Below are 26,322 nucleotides of genomic sequence, written 5' to 3' on the forward strand. Positions count from 1 at the left end.
TAGCGTACCAATATATGTAAAACTGTAATTGTAAACTTTCAAGACAAATTTTTTGTATCATAGTATCAATAAATTTTTCGTGTAAATTATATATTATAATAAATTATATGTATAATTTAGCAATTATTTATTTATTTTAAACATCTAAAATGGAAAACTTAGTGTTATTTATTTTGTTGTTATTATTATAACAAGTCAGAGTTTAAATGTATAACTGTAAGAAAATGAAAAATTAATCACTTCAGTGATTCAAATATCAAATAAGATAACATTTATAAGTCACTAAAATAGCAATGTATTTACAAAGACTACTTCTGCTACCTCAGATCAATGTTATGCGACTTCTGTTGAACACTTTGACTCCCTTGAGAATATACCGCATCTCCAGAATGAACGTTGGATAACTCTGACTTGATTCAATTAATCTTGATTGCAACAGCCAGCCTGTGTGAAAGTCGCTCTGGGTTCCATTAATTATGCATTGTACGAACTTGCACCATGCACCCATCCATGTTACATCGTCTTCATCGATAATACGTGTTCTGGTTTGCAAATACATGAAGGATGACGGTTCATGAATTGCGTGTAAAACCATTTTCCTGATTAATTAACTATCATCAGAATGATCAAATATCAAAATGATAATTTGAGTACGAAATAATTGAAGAATATGCCTCAATAATGCTGTACATTATTATTTGTTTATTTAAAATTTTTATGAAATATAAAATTTGAACATTTAGACATTAAAAAATCAATTTTTATAATAAAAACTTTATTTTATTTCCTATACACATAATTGTATACATATTTAAGAATTTATTAAAAAATTACGAATTAATTTTTTTAACCCTTTACCTAAGCGTTAATATTAAAGTTAGGAAATTTTGAGTAAAGATCCTTTTTTAAATAACTCCTTGACCCTCAAGATTTAATTAGATGTCGTCAACTAACTTTAAGTCTGTATGTTACGCTGATTTTATAAAAAGACTCAAACTTACAAGATTTAAATTCGATGTTTTATATAAAATTGATCTTGATGAACTATGTATTCACATTTAGATATATTTAAATCTACTTTATTTTAAGACTTCACGCTTACATTGAACATAATTTTGAATTGTCTGAAAATTCAATCAGACAAGAGAATTTCAAACTGCATAAACGAAAAAGATAAGAACGTATTTATAACTTCCTGTGCGTGATATTAATTGTTTAATAATTTTTGTTTTTGAATAATGCCACACATTAAATACATGAAAATTTATTTTAATTCTAAAAATTATTTATTTGATATAATTTAAAAAATATACACAGATGTCAATTATTAGTACCAGTTCCTTATTAAAATATATATTTTTAATTATTGTGTGGTGTTTAACATCTGTTACTTATTAAATTATTATCTGTTTTATTCATGATTCATTAAGCACTTCGCATATTGCATTATTAGTCATAATAAAACGTTTAATAAATGTTTGGAGCATACATTCATAACTAGTAAGTAAAATAACAGGACATTGACAGGCAGTAAAGCCAATACACGTGATAGTATAATAATTAAGTGACTGAATGTACAATTTTATTTTATGTAGTCACTGTCAATTAAAAATATCGATTTCAATTATTTAAAAACACTTTAGAATATTTATGTATAAAAAAGAATTAAATATTATTTATTTTGCAGGAATCTAAAGAATAATAAACAAACAAACAGCCAGCTAACAGCAATAATAAATCAAATAAATATTATTTTATCTTATAAATATAAAAACTATACACTATATATCAATATTTTTATCAATTCTCAATAAAAAATTATAACTTTTCTGGCTGGTGTTATACTGAAATAATACATTGATATAAATTGTTTACATGATGTGATGTACATAATATTGTTAAAATTAGAAAGTAAAATAGTAGGTATTGACAGTGAAGCCATTACACGTAAAATATATTATTAAAAAATATTTTTCTACAAATGTTTGTGATATATAAAAACTTGAATATAAATAAAATTTTTGGTGTAGAAGCTTTCGAAAACTATTTGGTTTAAATTTTCATATCTCTTTTATTCACTTGAATTGATACTCGACTGAAATCAAATTCGATATAATGAAGCGTGAAAATAATGAGAACAATCTCGATTATCCTCAAACTGATATTCGTGCTCCAATTCAATTGGCATTACTCACGAAGCAATCAATTAACCGACTTTTTTCACGTAGGCCTTTTCCACAAGTTACAGCTTTTTTGGAAGCAAACTCCCTGCCCTATAATTGGCACTGTCACGGGATTATGTCCAGCCAGTTATATAGTGATCGTGATTGAACCGCCGTCAAGGGACAAGTCATCGTATATCCGTCTCACCGGAACGAATCCAATCGTTATGTCCATCGAATTAATTGATTTCAGCCGACCAAACCCTTATAATCTTTCTTCTCGATATCTACATTTCGTTACAGTCGCTGATATAAACATCTTTGAGGATTGACATATTGTCTCAGGTGTCATACCCAGGTTGCATTCCGATATTCACTGCCAGTACTGAAAATTTATAGTTTACGTCACGTATACTATACATTTTTCGTACCGGCAATGAATATCGGAACGCAGGCTCAGATGCAACTTTTATTCTTATCTAGGCCAATGTCAAACACCAACTGCAGGCCAATACAATCAATATAGTTTAAACATGTTAAATAGAGATAAAAATCAATTTTAAAAATTATGTTATTAAGCAGTTTATTAATACAATTACTTATGTGCTTGAAACATTTCATAAAATTTCTCTTTTTAACCAAAACAGTATCTCATTATGCGTCCGTATATTAATACGCACGTGTCAATACTTATTTTTGTTGAATAACTAGTGAGAAATACAAATCTTATATTACTATGTTATTTTCTCACACAAATATTTCAAATCTCAAACAAAAGAGAAAGCTCTTTTATTCGACAAATCAAAGAAGAAAATTGTAATTTTTCTATTATCGCTCCAGTGATATGGCAAAAAAACAATTCCGTACGTAACATTATATTTTAAAACCGTGAATCTCACACAATTTTTTAAAGCTTAATAAACATAAAATCATGAATATCCTAACTTTTTAGCTGCAAAGAACCACAAACATGACAGAAAATTACGGAGATATTTTCAGTCATGTATAACTCCGGAAATATATTGGTTGTGATATAGTACATAGTTCGTTGTAATGACAAATGAAACCAGTTGCCAAAAAACAAATGACAGAAGAATTTTTCTTTTCGTCATCGAGAATAATCTCTGTTCACGTCAAAGCTTCCTAAATATGTCAGCGATAAAACAAGATAGTAATTGTAAGTACTGTATATGTAGTTTTGAGCTACAGAATCGTTGTATGTAAAACAATATTCTGAGCAACAACTTTCAGTAAAATTATCTATAAAGTTCTCGGAAAAATTCCGTGAATGGTGTTGCAAAGACAACGTTAATCACGATAAGTGAGTTAGATTACAGTTGCTAATTGAGGCTTTGAGCTGAAGGGAGATATGCGTATGCTTAACGAGATGCGAGAACATATTTTGCGTCACGCAGAAATATTAAACTTAACGACTTCGTCGGAAAAGTGGCAATCCGATACTGCGAAACTTTCCCCTATGCAGAGCTATGGCGAGCATAAGTTGGGGATTCTCTTGAGAATTTCGTGCAATCAAAATTTAATTCAAAATGTTCAATAATACGTTGCCACTATACATGCGCATCAATTTATCGATTGTATTACGAATTGCGAATATCATATCACGATGACAATTTATATCAAGAAGTAAAAAGATAAACTCAAACGTTATTTTCAGTCGCAAAATTTAATTGAAAGTACACGGTGGTTACAAAATTCATATATTTTTTTAATATTAAGCGTCTCGATAATTGTAGCTGAAATGGAGATTTTATTCACGTTTAAATTTCACGACCAAATAAAATAAAATAAAGAATAACTTTTTGTTATTTAATTGTCTCCCTTAAAAATATATTTTATACATATGTACAATTAAATAAATATAATAAGTAAATATATACTATTTAGTTATACATAATTATATTCGAGATTATATTAAAATGTTTAATTTCAATATGCAAAAGGAAAATTGTGATATTATAACGTTATATGGCAACAATTTTGCGCTAAAATAATAAATCTAAAAATATAAAACACGCAATTGTGATAATACGGCCATAATGATATTACCACTTTGCGAGACAATTTTGCTCAAATTGAGAGCTATAAATTCACAAAGTGAAATGCACGTTTAAACACATTATTAATAACTAAAGTTAGTTATTTCTCAGGTTATTAGAACACATTTAATTAATAATCAGATTTCACTGGATTACGTTTAATCAATAGTAAGATATTTGATTTGTCTTTAATCTTTTAAGCAAACTTACTGCAAAGTAATATATGTACACTGTAATCACATAATTCTATCAGCTTGTGCCATAAAATAAACGGCAAATCAGAATTTCAATTCTCTTTAAGTTTAATTAAAAGTCGATCATTTGTACGAAGCCAAATAAACGAGACAAATAAAAATACTTTGTAAATTTGTGTAATGGAGTGTTCAAATTGTGACAAAATTTGCAATATCGATTATTAATATTGCATAAAAAGAGGCAAATTTCAAAATTGTTTACAAAAAGGCAAAAATATATCAAAATACGCTATTAGATACTTTGTGCATACAATTCGTACACGTTTCAAGATGGCGTCTACATGCACGTGCAACAAATATGAATGAAATGTCTTATATCTGTTTTTATTACCCTATTATAAAGATTCATATCAATTTATGATTGAAATTAATTTCTAAAAACCTACAAGCGCCACTTTATCTCCGAAACTAAAATACGGCGTCTTCCCACGCCCGGCGAGAGCGAAATAAGGAAGAGGCACGAGAAATGATCTCGAACTTTTCTCAACCGCTTTATCAGATTGAACTTTAATCTTCAACTGGTAGTACATTAAAAAAAGGCTAAAATGTTTATGCGTGATACCGCAAGACTACGGGCGTTGCCATAATAAAACAGAACTATCGTGTATAGATCTAAAGATACATTTTATTGGGCGAGCAATGCGGAAGTAACAAGAGAAAAGAAGAAACTTCTTTGTTGCCGGCGGGGCGGGAAATAAACGATTGCGGATAAATTTACGAGGTAATACCGCGGAGAAAAGTTAAGGGCCTGCTACACCAGATATACCTCCAAGTCGATTCTCCTCTCCGGAGGATCTTCGGCTAGTCTCCGGGAGCACCCGATCGCAGGAATCGGGCGCCATATCTCTCGAGATTCTGATAAATTAAAATGTAACGATCAGCGACGGCATGAAAGCAGGGGCAATCGGCAAATCGTAACACCGAGGTGACTGACCCTGTCTTCTCGATACACCGTCGCTTTTCTATCACGACCACAACCGCGCAATTGTTCGATAGCCACTTAGGAGGAGGCGAGCCCGAGGACGACTCACGTGCGCACCACCGCTTCCGGTACGGCAGCGGCGGCGGCGACAACGACGGCGAGGAATCGCGTGCACCGCCGATCGCGCGAGCTCGCGTGTCGACGATCGCCGATCGACAAGGGGTAATGCGAGCTGAGGGTGAAGGTGATACACGAGGTCTGGTGCCGACGGAACTCGCGAAACACGAGGGCTCGCATCTCAACCGCGCGGCGGCTCGGAGACGACTGGCATCCCGAGGGCTTCCGCGCCTCCTCCTGGTTGGTCGGTCGGTCGGCGGTCGCTTGGAAGGCTGGCTGGTCGCTCGACAACCCGCCTTCCGTGTGGTACCAACTCTCTCGCACCATCATAGGCGCAGACGCCCCAAAAACATGAATCACCCATCGTAATTAGTTCTTTGACTTTCGTCTCTTTTGTTATTTTTCCAAATGCAATGTGGATTGTAGCTAGTTTTAATATATGTTTCAAAAGTCATTAAACGTTTCGACTTATGGCTGGATATGCAATTATTTATAATTTAAGCGGACATTTTCCGAGAAGATTATTTTCGAGAGAATAAAATGGGAAAAGCAAGTAGATAGAGATAACTACAGTAGAATAGCCACAGTATTGATCAGACATTAGGCTATCTAGAAATAACGTAATATCTTTAGTAGTCTGTTATTCTTAAGATGTATTACAGTAGAAGGCACGAGTAATATTTAGGACACATTTTCGCTTTTGTTTGCAGAAAACATTTTGAAATAGTACAAACAATATTGTTAACATTATATAATAAAGCGAGCATAACGTTCCGACATCCATCAACGGGCGAGACCGTTATTTCTTACAAAGAGTGAAAAGATTTTTGTCTTGTCAGTTTTGACAGTCACTCAGTTTGCTCAAGTTTCCGTGGCTGACCTTTTTCTATTTTATATTATTCATTATATTGCCATCGTAATAAGTATATAAAAAGTTTACATGCGTAAACTTTTCAATCAAAAATCATTGAAGAGGATCACATAAGATGACTGAAATGTTCGACCCTTTTAAATTTAATAAAGAGGCTTTTATTGCCTGTCTTCTTTTTATTAATTATATAATAAAATACAATTTTTATGCATCAAACCGGAATACTTGTTCTCTTATTGAAATATAAATGCAATTGCTTTACTGAAAAAGTTAATCTTAAGAGGATCAAGCGAAAATGCAAGCATATTAGTAAGATAACCATATAGTTATAAAGCTAAGATAATATGATATAATAAAGTCTATATTTTGTTGATATAACACAATGTGGCAAAATTTAATATGCAAATGCATGTAAAGTGTGTGTATCTATTTGTTATGTGCAGAAACGAGATAAATTATAATTAGAGTAATAAAAGTTAAAATTGGAAAAGTCAAGTTTTCATTGTTTCCTTTCTCCTGTTATTAAATAAACAATTCTAATTTGATGGTATCAATGTCCTGTGCTACCGCACGCGATTTGATTCTTTACTTCGCGATACGTTGGCAAAGATTATAAAAGACATTAATGAAATTACATTTTCTTGTAAATTTGAAGAGGGGTGTATCCCATTACGTTAGACGCAAGAGTTTACTTTGGGAAACTATTTATGCTCCTAATAAAGGTTTTCTCATATATGCCGTTGTTTGTCGGGTAAAACTGCAAACGTGTCACGTGTCTTTTGTCGCGTTCTTTATGTCCTTTGATATACTTTGCATTCTTTCAAGTGTCGTATCACCCTCTTTTCACGCTCGTCTATTGCTATGACATTCCTCAAAGCATTTGCGAACTCATCTGCCTTGAGCCTTTTAAAGAGCATGATTTTAAAGAGGAGAATGTTTAAGCTCACTTTGTGTTCACAACATACTACCATCAATTTCTTATATCATTTTAATCTTGATAAATTAGTTTCGCGTACTACACACCTGTCGCAATATCTATTAAATCACATTTTAGAAATATAATTAATATTAGTTATAATATTACAGTGAACTAACTCATAACATTAGTTATAAATTCTACATATAATTATTTTATGTAATTGTTCCAACATTCTCTTCCAAACTTCTTTATTAATCTTTCAATATCTTGACATAATTACATTACATGTCAAGTAAACAGAAATTAAATTAGTCATAAACCAATCTGTCACGGATTTATTCAAGATGCATTAGTACACTGGACTGTACATACATAGATCGTTCAATAATTATGTTCATATCTTATGAGTATCAGATGTTGCTAAATATTACCACTGCTATTACCACCGCACTCGTGCGGTTGTAGGATTGTCATTATCACGCTTGTTATTTATTCATTTCACAACCACAGAAAATAGGCACATTGCACTTACGTTAGATTTGCTCATTAACTAACAATACAATCTTTTTAAATATAGAGATCTCTTTAAGTTGCCAGTAATAAAAACAATAATCAAGCTTTTTAGTCGACATTAACCGGCCAGTGTTTTATTACAGAAAATTTGCCTCGTTGCCTCGAATTGTTGAGACACCCACCTAGAGAGTAGAGACTCTCTAGGCGGACGTCTCAGCAATTCGACCACCGAGGCAAATTTGCTGTAATAAAACACTGGCCGGTTAATGTCGACTAAAAAGCTTCATTATTATAACCTTTTTACTCGTTTTAAATCTATATACGATAACACACTCATGTTGTTGTATTTAATCTTCGCAATAATCTTAGAGATATAATTTATAAAACAGCTTTATAAAAAGAGAAGTTTTTCTCTAAAATAGATATTTTACTATAATAGACGCGTAAAACTTTCATGAAATTCATTGATGTAGATCGTCGATATTTGCCAGTGTAATTGAAAGCTAACCACTTATTGTTAAGTAAAAGAAAATTAAAAATGGTATATCATTTTCATTTTAAGCTTCTTTCATCTCCTGTAATACTTATTTTGAAGATAATAGCAACATTCTTTAGAGTAGCTTGCCTTTAATTTTAGAAGAGCTGTAATTAAGACTAAGACATGACGTATAATATTAAAATGTATTTCTCTTTAATATACTTAAAAAGTTAATTATACTTTACAATTTATCTTATGTTTCTGTCACATTCATTATAGATTGATTTGAAAAGGGCAGATATTTTCTTAAAACATCTCTGCAATATATTATAAATAATCAAATAAATTTTTATAAAAATTTCTTACGATTTCTTACACAATAATTCATATTTCAGGAGCACCATATGTAGCGTACGGCGGGAAATCACAGCGATTACTCAGATTTCGCCAAGTCGATGAAGTTTAATAGGGCTGAAATCTATCAAGGTATAAACATATAAGCTCTCCAACCCTTTAACCTTCCCAGCACGTTTCGTGTTCTAGCAAACTTCTATTTGTCTCTGATCCGAGTTAGCTCTTTCTCTGCTTCATCTCTTTTTTTGTTCTTTCCTTTGTAACCATTGGGTAGAAGTTAGTCAAACTTTTATCCGCAATTTCCAGGGTTTGAGAGATCTCGCTGACCTTCCGTCACGCTGTGATTGAAGTAGTCATCCATCAAATTTTAAATATAAAGATAAACCACAGAATAAAGACAAGTGGTTAAACAAAACGTTCCAAACGCACGCGTACGCGTTTCGTAAGAAAGTTTTATAGGTAAGATTTTGTTTGACTTGATAGTCTACAGACATCAAAAGAGATGCAATAGAGTTACATATTTGTCAAGCAGAAGCTATGGTCCGAAAATTGCACGTTACCCTTTCATAATATACAAATATGTAATTAAATATATTCATAATATACGATATAATTTCTCACAGTCATTTAGGGAATACCAAAGAGAAATTAGACATAAAAAAGTAAGCGTTATCCAATTGCGAATGCCAATAATTTTTACAGCATGAGCGAGATTGGTTTTTCTGATATTGGTTTCTCTTCTTTCACAATAAGTGCAAAAAAAGAAAACTCAAAAATTTTCGATTGGTACTTAGATTTTAGAATGTCGATTCACGTAAATTGGCTATATAGTTTGACTTTTAAAGTTCAAAGTATCATGAAGCGCATCAAACGACTCTGCATTGTGTTTTCTGATTGCTTCATTATTTCCATATACCTAATTTACTTTTTTTAATAACAAATTTAATGGTATTTAAGTATAAAGAAAGGCATATGGTATAAAAGGCAAATCTCAATTTTGCTTGTTAACAATTAAATCATTGAAGATATGCGCAATCAAATGTTGTTTTGTCTGACTTCTCAAGAAAATAAATTGAAACCCCAAAACTTTATTATTGCGTCTTAATTTAGCTAGTAAACAAATAGCATCAATGTGTTTGTACAGCTGAAGAAATTTCTCTGGAAGAATTCTTCACTTGTTTGTGCAAGCACAATACCATTGTGTATAAAACTACAGTAAACATTTATCTTTTACTATATTTAGAAATGGAAAATACAAAATAACAAATTACAACTTAATTAATCATCCCTCTTAAAAGTTACAAATTAGATAAAAAATTTGTAAACTATTAATGTTTTATTATACTAAATTATTAACATCGAGTTAATAATATTTTATTAGCAACAGCATTTTTTTAATGCGTTATATATAATAAAATACTTTATAATTAATATAATTCGTTTATGTAAAATAATTTCTTTTAAAATAGTTCTACAATACGTAATAAATAAACTTATATAACATACAACAATATTAATTTGTAGTTTGTGTTCTCGCTTTTATCGTTTTTTTTTAAATTATATGATACTAAATTGTATGATACTAAAAAACACCCCTTATATTCACGGCAATAGATTATGGAAATTTTATTGGGTTTGCTTTGCTCTTTCTCATCTTTTAGTAATACTTCCTTGCTCCATGCTGTCATATCAAGGCGCTGGAGTGTCATCAGTTTAAGACATAATTCAATAAACTACAATTTCTGCTTCAATTCGACTAGCTACCATTTCTTTAATACCCCAATAATAAAAGTGATTCTGAAATCTACTCATTCCGATGGGAATTGTCACGTATAAAGATTGAAATAGCCAATTACACAAGACAATAATATCTCCACACTACACTTGAATAATCGGGACATACAACGCAATATAGCAATTTACAACATGACTGAAATATCTCTATCCTTACTGTAATATCTTTAAGTATCGGTACAAATAGATTACATACTCGTTACTCAATTTACTTCAGTCCATTACACGTTAATCTGCGACATACATAAGTATGGTCACATTAAATTCTCCTTAGTAGGTAATATAGCATTATATTAATTCCTCGTTAACCTTTATAGTTTTTCAACGTATAATTTTCACCCAATTTGTAATGTACACTATAATAATCGACTTTGAATTAATTTCAACAATTTCTTTCTTTTTTTCTTTTCTGCGACATTGTTTAAGATTAATGACCTATCAATTTCAACAAAATTGTTGAAACTCTATTGCAGTGATAATATATGTATACGTATAAAATATTTAAGAGATTGCTAAACATCTAATTGAAAAACTAAATATTAATTCTTTAGAGGACATAACGTGAATTTAAAATTTTCCTTAAATTAAACATATATTATGTTCAATATAATCAAGACTTAATATCGATTGAGAAATCCATCTGATACATTAATAGAAATCTATCGATGTATTAATAGAACTGATCGTGTGGCGTCACATGAGAGAAGCTGGCAGACGTCAGAAAGACTACGCTTTCAAGCATAAGAAAATTTTAATACATATTCAATTTATTTTCCTTCTATATTCTGACAGGCACACACACACAAACGTTTCCTTATATATGACAGTCTCTTTCATAAAACATTAAATATTAAATATTATTATCCTTTTTACTTTTTGATAATTTTAAAGGTCTATACTTAATTATTTCTAGAGTATCTTTGGCAATAATAACTATTTTATTTTATATACATAATTTCATTTAAATATTATTATTGTAAAATAATTTGTTAAAAAACTGAATTAAAAAGAAGAAATCATTTAGAGGTACATTTGAAAAATTAGTAATTACATGTTTTAATTAAACAAATAAGTACTTAAAAATACAGACTAAGTAATTTATAAAAACAGACATAGTCCATAATTATATCTTTAATTAAACGTAATTATAATATATCTTAATAGTTTTCTGTATAGTATAATTTCAATAGTTCATTACCCTTAATCATCTACTCTGCTTCATATATTTATCACAGCTGCCGTAGATACCTTACAATAAGAATATCTTACGGATAACTTTACGAGATAAGAAGTAACACAACATAATAATTTCACTAAGCAATTCTGATTTTACGAAATTTCGAAACGTGGCAGTAAAACGGTTTGTTAGATTATTCATTGTTACTTTAGATCGACATTGCAATTAACGATTTTAATGGAATCATTTCAATAATACCGAGAAAATTTTAATGAGTCCACCGTGCAGCGCGGACACTTCATTAAATTCTTAGAACGGAAATACAATTATAGCTACGTGGTATTCCAAGCAGGACACATTTCCATTATACGAGAAATATCACTAAGCATGCCATATTCCGCTCCTGTTATGTTATAAGTCGGATGAGAATGAAATCTGATCTTTCTCATTTTAAATATAATGGAGAATTTGATCAGCATCGAATTGCTCATTGCTTCGATAAAAATAAAAGCCCCTGACATAGCAAATCAGTCTACGAGATAATTCTTTAATAACTTCATTTTATTTTGTTCCTTGAATCATACCCAGTAGAATATGTCATCATTTTTCTTTGAAATAAAAAAGAGAGAAATTCTAATTCTCTTACTCATACATGTACATTTATGAAATAATTTTTATGCATCTAGCAGCTTTGACGAAAAATTATGAATAATTGATCAAATATTTATTAATTCTTTCAAACACTAATCGCAAAAAATTATAAAAAAGATACAATCTAACAAACATTTTATTAATAATATCCATTAATTTCATATGTTAATATCTATAAAACTTCACACATTTAAATCTAAGTGGGAAAAAATATCTTACTATTATATTTCACGTCTTAAACATTTGCTAGATAATGTTTCAATAAACAGTATTTTTAGATCGCATAAAACAACAATCTATTTTTAAGAAAATAAACTGCACAATAAATCTAACTTAATTTTAGATTAAGCATTAGCAAATCAAACTTAATTTTAACATAATAAGAATTCTTCAATGTCGCCAGCGATAATTAACAACGTCAGTGTTTTCTTGACCATACACGTGGCATTTTTAATACTACAGATAATATATTGCGAAAAATATTACCTCAGCCAGGGTTTGACCCTAAACTTCCCTACACTCCAGGCACTTTCTCTCAAATAAAGTCGAAATAGACGCGTAGACAACATCTTTATACTGTTATTGCGACAAATATTATCATATGCCTCGATGGTCGAATTGGTGAGACGCCCGCCTAGAGTGTAAGGAGGTCCAGGTTCGAACCCTAGCTGAGGTAATATTTTTCGCAATAAATTTTCTGTATTATTAAAAATGCCAGGTGTATGGTCAAGAAAACATTGACGTTGTTAATTTTAACATATTACTTCAACAAATTTTAAAGATAACCAAATTATAATGGATATTAATAACTAACCAATAATAACTAACCAATTTATAAGTCCATTTACTTTACAAGTTTTTATCGAAAAAAGATTACATATTATTAATAATTTATAATATATATATACATATATGTATGTATAATACTGTTGTAAGAGACAACTTTGTAGGAAACTATGTTCTCCTTACTACTTACACTGAATTACAATTAACTTAAAATCATTAAACATTCTAACTGCGTCCAAAATGCATGTGTGAATTAACAAATTATTAATGTAGATATTTAGTTCACTTCATCCAGATGTGTGAATCATCTTTTTGAAAATTATCATGTTGCTTTTAAAAATTATTATGGATTAAATACGTAGATCTCTGACAGTCCTAAAATTAGATCATACTACTTGATTCTTCACAGAACATTACGCTCGTCAAGCATAGTGCGAGTCTCCTTGAAAGCTCGCTGAGCTTTTCTAGCACACAGTCGATAAGGTAGGAAAGAAAGTTTATACGTGATATACATAGATTCATATCATGTGAAAAAAGCTCATTAGGTATCTGCTTTATCAACAGATGCAAGCTCATATTGTCCATGATGCTCGATAAATATAAGCAAAAGTTCATAGAGTGTTAATTTGCATACTTTTGGCCAATGATAAACAAAAAGTTATTGTGTAAAAATAATAAACCATACGCAGTTTCATTGATAATTAATTTATATTACGAAATTAAATTATTTTATTCTTAAAACATTGCTACCACATGTAAAAAAATATTACGCAAATAATGCAAGTAACTATATTTGTAAAATTCATTAATTTCAAATAGAAACCATTATCAATAAATATTTACATTTCATGTAATTTATATTTGTTTCTGAAGACAATACAACACAAAGACGCCACAAAATTAATCAATAAAGAAAAAGGACGTTTTTGTTATATATACTCATCCCTCGATTTACACGATGCTTTTTATGTGCAGTTTTGTCTTTTATGCGGTAAAAGTTTCTCCGTTTATACGAAAAGCGAAGCTAAAATCAAATAGGAACAAACGGTTTGTATTCTATTTGTATTGACAGACTCCATTTATGCGATTCTCAATTGTGTGAAAAAAAAGCATGTGAAACAAATATTCCACGAGGGACTAGCATACTGCAAATTTCTGTTTTCATGCTATGTTATATAATATTCTGTTTTAAAAGATTGCAAAGTATTGATAATATCAATATACAAACCATATGATAAAAATAGTTTTTTTCCGGAAACATTTTTTCATCCTTATGTAACATCCTCATGTATCTTACACGGTATTAGATATGTGGCTTTGTGTGGAGCAAATAATATAAGAAGGCTCAATCTATACGGTTCATCATCCGTAGCATAATCGACAAGGCCTAATCGAGGTACTTCGCGTAAATAATGTTATTAAGCAAAGCTTCAGATTTAGAAATGGTGTAGGGGAAATCGCATTACCCGACAGAATGAACACAGTGCAATGAGAGAGGGGGAACCAACGAACCAGTTGATTGCATCGATAATGGCTATTACGAAACATTCCCCCTCTGTATTACGCTAAACAAAAGTTCCAAATAGTATAGATTACTTTCAGTAAACAAATATAAAAAAAACAACAGATCGCGTTTAATGGTAAATTGCTAATTTTAACACATATGCTCGTAACGTTATTTGTACGGGATTTTTATTTGGCCTTCAGAAACAACTGTTTTAAAATTGAATATTTATCGATAAACACATTTTATGAAAAATTACGCATTTTGTTAATTTATTATTTTTACGATTCTTTATTCTCAAAAAAGTAATCTTTTAGAAATAAAAATCTGACTTATTGCGCGAATATTTTCACAAACAACAAACTTATAAGCCATTATATTTGACTGTCATCTATTTAAATGCTATGTTATTCTTAAATTGCATTGAAATATGTATGTACATGGGATATTGTATTTTACTACTGTGCCTATCGAAACACACTTGTTTGCCAGAATAACCTCCATTCCATAAAGAGAATAAGTGCATTCAAGGGTGAACGCTTCGAGAAAATTTAATCCTGTGTCAAAAACCTGAGCCGAAACTGGCAACCCGTGATAACAAGCAGAATAAAAGGATGACAATGGAAAAGAAATGAACTCTGACATTTTCGTTATAAGAATAGCGTCAAATTGGACGAGATTTTGTACACAAATTTGCTTCCAACTTTTGATTCCACTTTTAATGCAAGACAATATTACTCTTTATTAGACAAAGATCTCGTTAAAGTAAATTATATATAATGCTGTTTTTAGTCGTTTAGATTTCTAAATATAACATTTTATAGAGAAGAAAAACAATTGGAGCAAATTTAATTGCTTGTCAAAGCCGATATATCATGGAGTAATAATATTTATATATAAATATTTTCCTCTTTATTACATTTTAAATATACATGGATATCTTCTTTATATTAGTCTCTATAATTCTTTTAAGTAAATTTTTCTTGGAACTCTATAGGTGCATGTCGAGCGTCTGTTTTATTACTTCCCCTGCCATCAATATTGAACAAAAATGTATACTTTTATTTGCCTTAAAATCTATCTGTCGTTTTTGCTTAAAACCATTTTTAGAGAAATTTTTATGTTACAAATAAATTGCACATATTATAAGTCGTTAAACTGTTCACAAAAAATATTGTAGTAATTCCTCAAATTTTTTCTAACAGAATTTCTAAGCGTGAAAATAGATTAAAACATCATATAAAAATGATATCTGTCATGTTAACTGTTCACTTTACTTATAATTAATCTTTTTTGCACAATTAATTAAACTAAGGAACAAAATATTTTTAGGTAATACATTTTCTATAAATACGCTTGTGGTTTATGTCTGAAAATGAAGAGATTATTTGCGTTTACGGTATTCGCAATCATATTGAACCTTCTATCCACCAATATACGTGCGGTTGGTGATGCATTTCAGACACCTGCTGCTTATGCTACAGCACAGTCCGTCGGGAGAATCCAATGCGATTGGATATAGTTCGCTTCATGATCCGACTAGTTATATCGATAATCGCAAATGATAATAATTCAATAACTTACGTGTGACGTAGAATAAAAGTGGCAAGAGTATAGCTTCGCACTTACCTAAAACAAGAAAAGAAGATATTATGAATAGGCTGTTCAAAGAAATAAAAAAACTAGTAGTAGTAATAACACATGAAAATATAAAATATCTATAAATTTCTATCAAATATCTGTAAATATAATAAATATATGTATAGGTGCCTATAAATTAATTTCCCTTGCATGACAAATTTTTTAGTTTTAACATATGGTAAATGATGCCAACAAGATAAAATAAAAAAGCAATAAATTAAAATGTTATTAACAATATTAATCAGTAATGTAAATCAGAAAATTTAAATATCATTTTTAAATAATTTTAAGATATTTAACATTTTTTCAATTAAAGCAGATTTTTTTAAATTATTTGTAGAATAGGTATTTATATTTCTAAAACTTTAAATAAATGCATTATACATTGTTTAACAAGACCTGCAGTATTAAAATATAATAATAAGAAGAAGAAGAATAAATCTGTGCATATTTGAGAAAGAATAGCTTCAACCCGTTTTCAATTTCACTTTTAAATTAAATGGCGATTATGTAAATTAAATGCATAAATAATATTTCTTATTAAGTTAATTAAAGCTATCTCTCTCATTTAATTTCGTATTCACCCAGATGTAATCTTCACATTTTCAAATTAAATTATTGGAAATTAGTATAATGATTAAACTAAAATGATGATATCTTAAAAAATGAAGAAAAATAGAGGTGGGCATGAAATAACCAGGTATTCGAAAAGAAATCTCGTTTTAATCTAACAGTGAGAGCACTCTAAAGTTTTCCGTTAAAAGCACTTTAAAGGACTCGGCTGCTGCTTGAAAATGCAATGTAATGATCTCTCTGTGATCGAAAAGAAATAAGAAATCTCTTTTCATTCTTGCGCGTTCTTTGAATATTTTTAAAACATCTGTTCTGTAATATCTTAAAGTTTCTATTAAAAATAAAAAACGACATTTTATCATAAAAGGTAAAAAGATGAACATCAGCAAATGACACGACATTCCTTTCTAATGCCTGATGAAGTACGATTTATGTACGATATAAAATCACCTGAAATTACTTCACACACTTACACAGTTTTACCTAGGAAATTATATTATTTTCAAAAGTACGAAGCTCATCAGACAATATAACAACAGTTAAAGCAAAGACATAAAATACCCGCACATCTGTTTTAATAATGTGTATGACATCGATAAAATTGTAAATTTTGCCCCAATTTGCTTAAATGGCAGACATTAATTTGGACTTAATATTGCTATTAATTACCGAAGTTAATAGCTAAAGCCACTAAGCTTGTCTTCGAAGCATTTACGACGTTGTGCATACGTTCGTTTTCAACATTCTTGAATACAAGAACGGTCTTTGATGTTAAGTTCTAAAGAACTGTATTGTTCTATGTTACGAGTATGTACATACATTACACCTTCTCTCGTTACATAGTACATTTTCAATTTATGAAAATTATTTTACGTGCATATATACACAATACATATACTTTCAAGTTTAACGTCATTTATATCATTACACATCTTTTCATATAAATTTATAATCGTTATCGCAATCCACACATACATTGTCAGAATATCTACGATGTGTGGAATATACAAAGATTACGGAAAACATAAATGTTCATCAATTAATGTTGCATTTTCTAATACGAACGTCTAAGAAATTTGTTTTTGCAAAAATGCACGTTACAAACACAAATATAACAAATAACGTACAAGAGAAATAGCAAAAATCGCCATATGTTTGAAACTCAAAAGAACTTGTAAAAACTTTGTGAAAAATACAGTAAATAAAAGCAATGTGTTTAAGACATACGGAAAATCTCTCCATTCCTATTTCCAGCTTAACCAAAGTTTTCTCTTCCATCTCAGTCCCTTTTGGTAAAAGCTATGTATTATTTCATTGCGCCATGATTTAAACACAAGATTTATGGTTGCCGTACCATTTGTTATAATTTTCTTAATGCTAACAAAATGTTTAAGGTAACAAAAATTGTTAGACGACATTAGGCGGGCAGATGGTTTATTTGCTTGATTCCGACGTTTCAACCATGCGGGTTGTGGTCCTTTTCAAGGAATTTAATAATCTACAAGTTTTTTAGAGGACATTGTAACTTAAAATGTTTAAGATATCAATATTATATGTATACATCAGAAGATTAATATCACATATTACATAAGATTTTAAGATTAATATTATTACACAATAATTGTGTTCAGCCATGGTTGGATTTTTATACAAGTCTTACAAATAACAAGTTTCATCAGCTGCCTATAAAATGTTGTTGCACTGCTGTACAGCATTTATGTTGAATTTATATATCGCCACACTCAAAGTGCACTCATGGTTTTATTGCCCAACATGGTGTAGCAATCGCTATTGGTTTTCGATGAAATAACCATACGTGAGCATTGTCGATAACGATGATCGATAATCAAAAGCTTATTCTTTGTAGGGTCGTGTTACGATGCAGTCTCGAGACAAAGCAGCTCGGTGCTAGGCTCAATGAAAAAAACTGATAATGATATTATTAACCTCTCCCACAACACTTTTAACATTTTTATTTAAAAACATAGTCAAGCCCACTTGCCCATTTTATCTATATCAAAATGAGTATTAATATAGTCACGTTTTTTTTTTTAAACAGACGAGATAAAATAATATAATTTCTTCAAAAATAAAGAGAGAGAGAGAGAGAGATGTCTAAACATTCAATGTATAAAATATGATAAAAATTTCAACGATAGATGTTATTTTCTGTGAAGTTTGTAAATTATTATTTGTATAACAAGTAAGACTTTTGCAAAATAATGTATATGTACTCGTATAGTAAAGATATATATAATAGAAGTAATCTAGCCAAAATATAACAAAGCTTTCTATAGCAAATTGAATATAGAACTTGAACATAAAAGTACAAATAAATGAAAACTATGCAGGGAATGAAACAATGAAAGTATTGAAGTATAATAGGATTTCGTTCGTAATCATCTATTTCGAAAGTGTAAAACTTGATAAATAAATAACTTGGTAAATATTGTAACAAGAAATTCAGTGTGTAAATTAATGCACTTTAATTTTAATTTCCGACATGAGAAATTAATTCTAATCTTTAATATGAGAGGTTTTATTTTCTTATACTCAACAAAAAGGTAAGATTTCAATAATATCGCAAAATAGACTGGATTATATTTGAAATTATATCACAAAACAGTTTGGATTATATTTATCGTTATTCAAGTTTTTCTTTCCAAAAAGTGGCAAAATGAGAAAAGTTAAAAAGTGAGAAACATTCTTACCTATATAAAACTACGGACAATTGTATATTCCGTAACACAAAATAAATCGAGTAGCAATGATTCTTGTTCTCACATATTTGGAAATATAAAAAAATGTATTTCATGCCCTTAATAATAATATAGTACAAGTAATTAATAATAATATAATAGTATAATTTAGCTAAACTCTTGCATATTACTTTGCAAATTTTTAACATAATATATTATTATACGGCTACATTAAATTTGAAAAGCTTATTTTATGGAATACACACTCAATGAAACTAACATCATTATGAAGTAATTTCATAAAAATTTAAAAACTTGCCGACTCTTTTCATAACATGTGATCATGTACCTGAAACTATGCTGATTGTGAGATAAAAGAGTCTCAATTGGCCATGCAAATTAAATTCGCATTTATAAAGCCAATTTAACTCCTGGACTTCCGACAGGCTCGTAATAAACTTGTATTAAAATTGTCTAACGAAGCGTAACGCCAGTTTATGAAGTGGAATAAAGTCCACGGTATTCAGAACAGGAATTTCATTCGGGACAGAGAAACGAACCTTTCATCCAACCTGAAAGACGACCTAGACAGGTCGCTCCAGGCACTCATACTCCGACTGCGTCTCCTGCAAGACTGCTGCGGTGTTAGCAGTCTATTGCTGCTCCTTCGCCTAGTGGACGCCAGATTCTCTGCTTGAAAGTACACTCTAGGCGTTTTCTGCTGCGATGCGTTCGGTGGCGTCGAGGTTGGCGTGACCGCTGTCGAGGTGTGGAGTTCCGGCAAGGCCTCGTAGTCCCATGCTCTGCCGCCCATATCGAGCAGGGGCACCGACGAGGCTGCGCTGGAACTACGGAGCGGGTCCCGAGGCTTACGATGATGAAACAGGGCGAAGATCTTACAGCATTCTGACTCGTTCTCGTTCTCCTTCTCACTCTTCTTCTTCTTCGCTGCCGGCAGCGTCACTTTGAAATGATCGCAGGACGTGTGAGATCTACCGGCGACGTCCGGCCACATCGTTCCTTCGACCACATCGCCGTAAATCTTCTCCAATCATTTAGCAGAGTGGTTACAATTGGTCGAAAACATTGGATGAAACAATCCCAAGAAAACTGACCGATAACGGGGAGAAAGAATTGACGAATCCCGAACGTACATCTTGAGAAAATAATCTGCACTAACGTGTATTGCTCAATTGGCTTATTATAAATGATTTAAAATTTATTCGTTTTGTCTATGGTTATTGTAACGTTGTTGCTTCATTTCGCGAGGCTACATCGTAAATGCATAATTTTATAGCATTTCTGTATTCATATTCTGAGTAATCGTGTTCATTAATCTTGCACGAGTATAGTTTCAGTATAAGTGCATTTTGTGCACTCATTGTTCCTTTAAATTATCAAGTTTAAAGAGAAATGTCGACACAAATCTGAAATTCGTACTCCAACGTTGCGAGAAATTAGCAAAGCCTTTCCGTTTCCAGTTTTCTCAGAAGGCTTCAAAGAAAAATTCATCTAGAACATTAAGCTGCTTTCTTGATACGTAGCAGGCAATGAAATTGTGAAGAAAGTACAGATGTCTACTTAAAGTTGTTTCGCTATTTGTAAAAGTTGATTACGTTCTAGCCACGAAGTATTGTCTTTCTTCTAGAGGAGCAACTACAAATACTTGGCAGAAGTAAGTCGATGAGGGAGCAGCGAAGGTAATCTTTTGAGACCTATTCGTGATGAAAGAGACTCTCAAGCGACCTGAATAATTCCGATCTTGTGCTCGATCCACCGAGTAAATTTGTATTAGTCTGCTGCTCAATTGCTCTTTTTCTCCAAGTAAGATGGAAGACTTGCAGATGCAGTAATTTTGCGAGGTAGTTTCACATAACTAAAGTATTTCCTGCCTTGTTATGAGTATTGCAAGCTATTGCACGCACCGCTATAGTTGATATTATTTCAACTAATAAGCTCTTAATCAATAACAACATTCATAAAAATTCTGAAAAATTTCGTAACTCTGAGCATTAATTTCGCCGTGCTAATTACTGATTCTCACAATAAAGTGTTCACAAGAAACATTTACTTCTTAAAAGCAGTTTCTCAAAATTCTAACTTCCAACGAGCTTTAATAAATCTCACGTGGCTAACGTTTTAATGTAATAAATACTATCGACGATATTAATTTTCTTTTTGTCGACTATGTGGATAACAATTTGCGTCGGCTAGTCTTGATCACCGAAAATGCATCAAAAAGCGTAGTTCAGATAATAACGATCGAGCGTAGGAGTAACTTGAGGTTCTGTTTTTGCCCAACCGTTGTCAAACTTTGAGACGAGAATGAGAAGTTTCATGAAGCTTGCTCTTTTTGCACCACTACTTTTAACATCAAGTGACACTCACGTTGAAAACTATTGTCGTAAGGTAACAGTAATGACTGATCGCAAATAACAATACAGCGTAAAATATTAACGCATCTTGCGCAACTATGGAAAAGTGTATTCGACAAGTCCCTTGTTCTGTATTGATTTACACTTCTCTCTCGCACGCGAAACTGAAAATGCACTTACGTTCAAGCATTTTGCAAGATGTTGAGTGTCACACCTTTTATCTCTTGTGAGCGAAAGTTAAAGGAGTTTTCTGGTACTCCATTTGCGCGGTCACTTTTTATCAAAGTAAAGCGACGTTTATTTTAAACCTGTATTACTTTACGTTTTTTTTTATGCGTTACAAACTACTCGTATGAATTATTAACGACGGTAGTCACGCACGCAAGAGCTGAACCGTATAGAAAAGTATTGAAGTACCAAAACGAGATAACACACCGTTCATTTTTAACTCCCCTTTTACCATTTTATTCGTCTCACTGTCCGAAAAATGCATGTATTATGTCACGAGAGTCTCGCTAGAATCTCAGTTCTCGAAATTATGAAATAATGTCATGGCGAATATGCACAACACTCTGATTGACTGCAGCCACTGTCGCCACAACGACGGTCACAAAAGCATCTGGAGACACATCGTTTACGCGACACCGTTTCCGTCTGACCTGAATGACGTCACATGGTGATCGAAGGTCACGGTCAATAGATACAACAACTATAACGAGGAGAACGCGCTCCTTTGCAAGTTACGCGAGCTCAATAACATCTCAATGAGATTACATCAGTTTCGTCTAACTTAATGTCTCACTTAACAAACTCCTGCTTATGCCTGTACGTCTGAAATTTAGATTGTATTTATTGGAATAATTTAGATTACGCTTCGGATTTTATCGATCCGCAACTACACCGGTTTCTCAAAATATTTTATCAGATAACAATAAAGTTCCACGTTCGTGAGATTATTCACCGTTTAGCCTCTTAAAATGTCAGTTCAGTACGCGGCGAACAACAGCGAACAGCTGTTTTCTTATGTAGACAACAAGATCTTTGGGTCATGTAAAAACAGGATGTGATTTTTCACGTTGTGACACACATCTCGTTTAAAAATACGGCGAAACCATTTGTCTTCTTGAGATCCGCTTTTCGTCAACAACAAGAACGCGTTCAATCATTTAAATGTTATTTTTTGCAATGTCTCGATTTCGTAGCAGCTCTTTACGTTTTGAAAACGCATCTCAAAATCCTTCTTCACACACCAGCGTTCAATTATTCGCGTAGCAAAGATATTCCTTAAATATTCATCAATGATAAGGGTATCGAAACTTCAAGTCCTCGTTTGGATACCAATAAGCCGTGGTGCATCCGCCGCAGGTGGCAGCGTCTCACGAGGATACCGTTCCACTGTCACTCCTAGTAGCAGTTAAGGGAGGATCGTTATCCACCTCGTCATCCTCCGATTCGCCGCACTCGAGAACAGGTGCCTGCATTGTTGGGCTTTCAATGAGATCGAGACGCGACGATGAGTGGTACGCTTCGCACCATTGATCCTAGGATGTGGCTTTCGAGGGAAAGGACACAAAGTGTCTTTGACGTTGCGATCTGCACGCACTCACAATACCTCCGAGTTTCTGGTTGTCCCTTCGATTCACTGACAAGTGAGCGTCACCAATGTGGGATCTAACGTGTGCCTTGCCGTACAACGAAATGCCGCATCGTCCTTGACATTCGACGAGAGCGTCGCGACAACTGGTACAAAAACTGGTACTGGACTCGAATCACACCCCGAAGAGATGCCTGAATAGCCTCGCGAACAATCCCGCGTGCGTGTGTGTGTGTGTGCGTGTGTGTGATGCGAATGCCGCAATTATCGCTGCTTTCTCACACACATTATGTCCTCAACTGGAACGGCGACGGGAAATCGAGCACCCTCGTAAACAATCTGCCCTCATAAGATATAGAATGGCGGAATCGAACAGCCAAACGGTGGTATTGTCTCAGAGGACAGTGGTAGCTTTTTCGCGGCGCGAGAGAGGAAGACCAGCTCGCAGCTCACTATCCCGTACTGCGGTACACGCTAGCGGTTTTCTCTCGCGCGCCACCCCCTCGCGCCCTACCGGCCGTTGGCAACCCCCGTGTTCCACCTTTTCTCTCTAGCAAGCACCATCAAGCGCGGCTGTCGCGCACCCTCCCTCTCCCTCTCACTCACTCACTCTCTCTCTCCCTCTTTCTATCATCGCGCAGGGTGTAATCGTCGTTGGTCTCGCTCACTCCTGCGGACGTTGTCTCTTCCATCTCCTCGCCGTCCATCGACGCCGTCGTGAAAGGGCGCATACACACGCACATGGCGCTGCCGTTGTCAAGGCGACTGCGCCACTTTCTGGAGTACGTCGGAGATCTACTTCACCTCTCGTCATCTCAGCTTGGCAGTCCGTCATGTCCAAGTTGCTCGTGGATCTCACGTGTCCCGTGAATAACAGATGACCGCGAAATCAAGATAAATGACGATGATGGCACTTGCGATTTATTCACTTTCCCAACGGCGATCGTGTTTCCTTCGTCGTTGTACCTCTTGAGAAGAACGACGTTACCGAGTCACAACCGGGGACGATTTGCAAATTTCTTGTCAAGAGAAAACGCGCATGCTTTTGTGTGTGAGTCTGTTTTTCTCCCTCGATACGTTCCTAAGATCGATAAGTTCAAGCTGTAGCGCATATTTCTTCTGAAATCGTTCGTGCTAACGATTTCGGAATCATTTCTTTTTAACCCACTGCGTTTGTCAAACTGTAATACTGCCTTCCAGTTTTTTTTCTGGTATTCTATTAATTAAATAATTTAAATAATTTTTTGTGTTTGTCAATTTCTCGGCGAATGAGCATCCCTGTTTAATCAGGGAGCGAGATTAACACGCACTCTATGAAAGAGTATGCTTGCACTTTTGGGGCGGTGGGCTATTTTGGTATAACGGAACCGGATGAATGGACGGCTCGGAGAGACAGCATCGATTTGCACCGGGAGCCAAGCCAAACTTGCGTGACGAGCTTGCGCCGTACGCAGGCGGACGGCTTGAAATATAAGTGGCCCACGTGGCTACTGTATGCACTCAGTTTGCGTAATAAAAAGTATGGGCGAAGGATTAACGCTATTAATGGAATGCTTTCATGCTGTTTGTAATCTGATGATCGCCATTTGATCGTAACTTCCTGCTTGTAACGCTTCGTCAATTTTTATATGCGAGAGATCAGAGTCGAAGATTTATGACACGCGAAATAAAACCGCGCTTGTTAGCGTTTGTAATACAAACTTTAGAAATCAAATTATTCCTTTGTTTCTTAAAGCAAGTAAGAACAAAAATTATTGCATAGAGTGTCTTATAAAAATTATACCATATAAAAATATGCACAAATATAAACTAACGTGTTATGGCACCCTTGGTATAGTGCAATTTTCGTAGTTATCAGTTTTTCACATCTCTAAAAATAGCGGAGATATTCGAGGTGGACAAAGTTATTTGCTTCACCCTGTATACATGCACAAATATATATGTATGTATATATGTATGTACATGAGACCAAATCAAATAAAAAAAATATGTAGAAAGGGAAGAGTGTCAATGTGAGCCACGAATGAACAGAAGACGGTTCTCACAAATTAGAAACAAAATTTCTCTTTAATAAAACCTTTCGACCCTCCTTCGGGTCTTCCTCAGTAAAACTCGTTCAAATCGAATATCTTAAGGGATCAGAGTGGTATGTGGATTGAGAGTCATTCCTCTATCAGCGAATTCCAGTGTCTCTAAATGGTCCCAGACATAAAGAGGGCTGAAAGACTCAGGAAACGTTTTATTAAAGAGAAATTTTGTTTCTAATTTGAGAGAACCGTCTTTTGTTGAATATCAATTTGCGAAAATTTGACGCGCTCAGGCAAAGTATAGCGTGGACGTATATTTTATCAGTATCCTAATCATTTATTTATCGGTATATGTGTATAACATTTTACCATTTATGCAATAAACTATTATAAGGTGCGTTACACAGTTGTATTAAATTTCCTGTGTTATTTACTTCATTGACAAATTAAAAATTTTCATTAAATTATTAATCCATTTCAGTAAAGTTCACATGTAAGTTTACATGTAAAATTAAATACAAGAGAAATTGTTATTATCTACTATTTATCTTACAAAAAAATTTAATTAAAGTTATTAAATTTTAAATTGCTTAAACATAGAAGTACCGCATGTTTTATGGCAATTTCATTAAGAAAATATTTATAACATTGATTGACGAAAGAAATTGTGAATAAAAAGATATCATGTATGTACAATAATTCTGAAATATTATAATAAATAAGACTATTAAAAAGAAAATGCAAAATTTTCACATTCATATGCAAATAACGTAATGTATAATCGATTGATGAGGTTGAATAACAGGGCTTTTTCATACATAAAACTTTATAAGGATAATAGTGAGAAGACAAGC

General features: G+C 32.6%; 1 protein-coding gene across 7 annotated transcripts in view; it reads right to left on the reverse strand.

Moving 5' to 3' along the window:
• The window catches only part of LOC105562244 (potassium channel subfamily T member 2), a 137,031-nt gene extending 113,038 nt beyond the window's left edge, over window positions 1–23,993 (reverse strand). For 6 of the 7 annotated variants that reach the window (XM_012012927.1, XM_012012925.1, XM_012012923.1 and 3 more), the window contains exon 1: window positions 20,033–23,993. In XM_012012927.1, the coding sequence (XP_011868317.1) occupies window positions 20,033–20,487 (455 nt within the window). In that variant the 5' untranslated portion in view covers window positions 20,488–23,993. The remainder of the gene's footprint in view (window positions 1–20,032) is intronic. The other variant, XM_012012922.1, reaches the window with a different exon arrangement.
• Between the last annotated feature and the right edge of the window lie 2,329 nt (window positions 23,994–26,322).

The sequence above is a fragment of the Vollenhovia emeryi genome, unplaced genomic scaffold (assembly GCF_000949405.1).
Source record: "Vollenhovia emeryi isolate VEMERY1.0 unplaced genomic scaffold, V.emery_V1.0 DF939192.1, whole genome shotgun sequence".
Taxonomy (NCBI): domain Eukaryota; kingdom Metazoa; phylum Arthropoda; class Insecta; order Hymenoptera; family Formicidae; genus Vollenhovia; species Vollenhovia emeryi.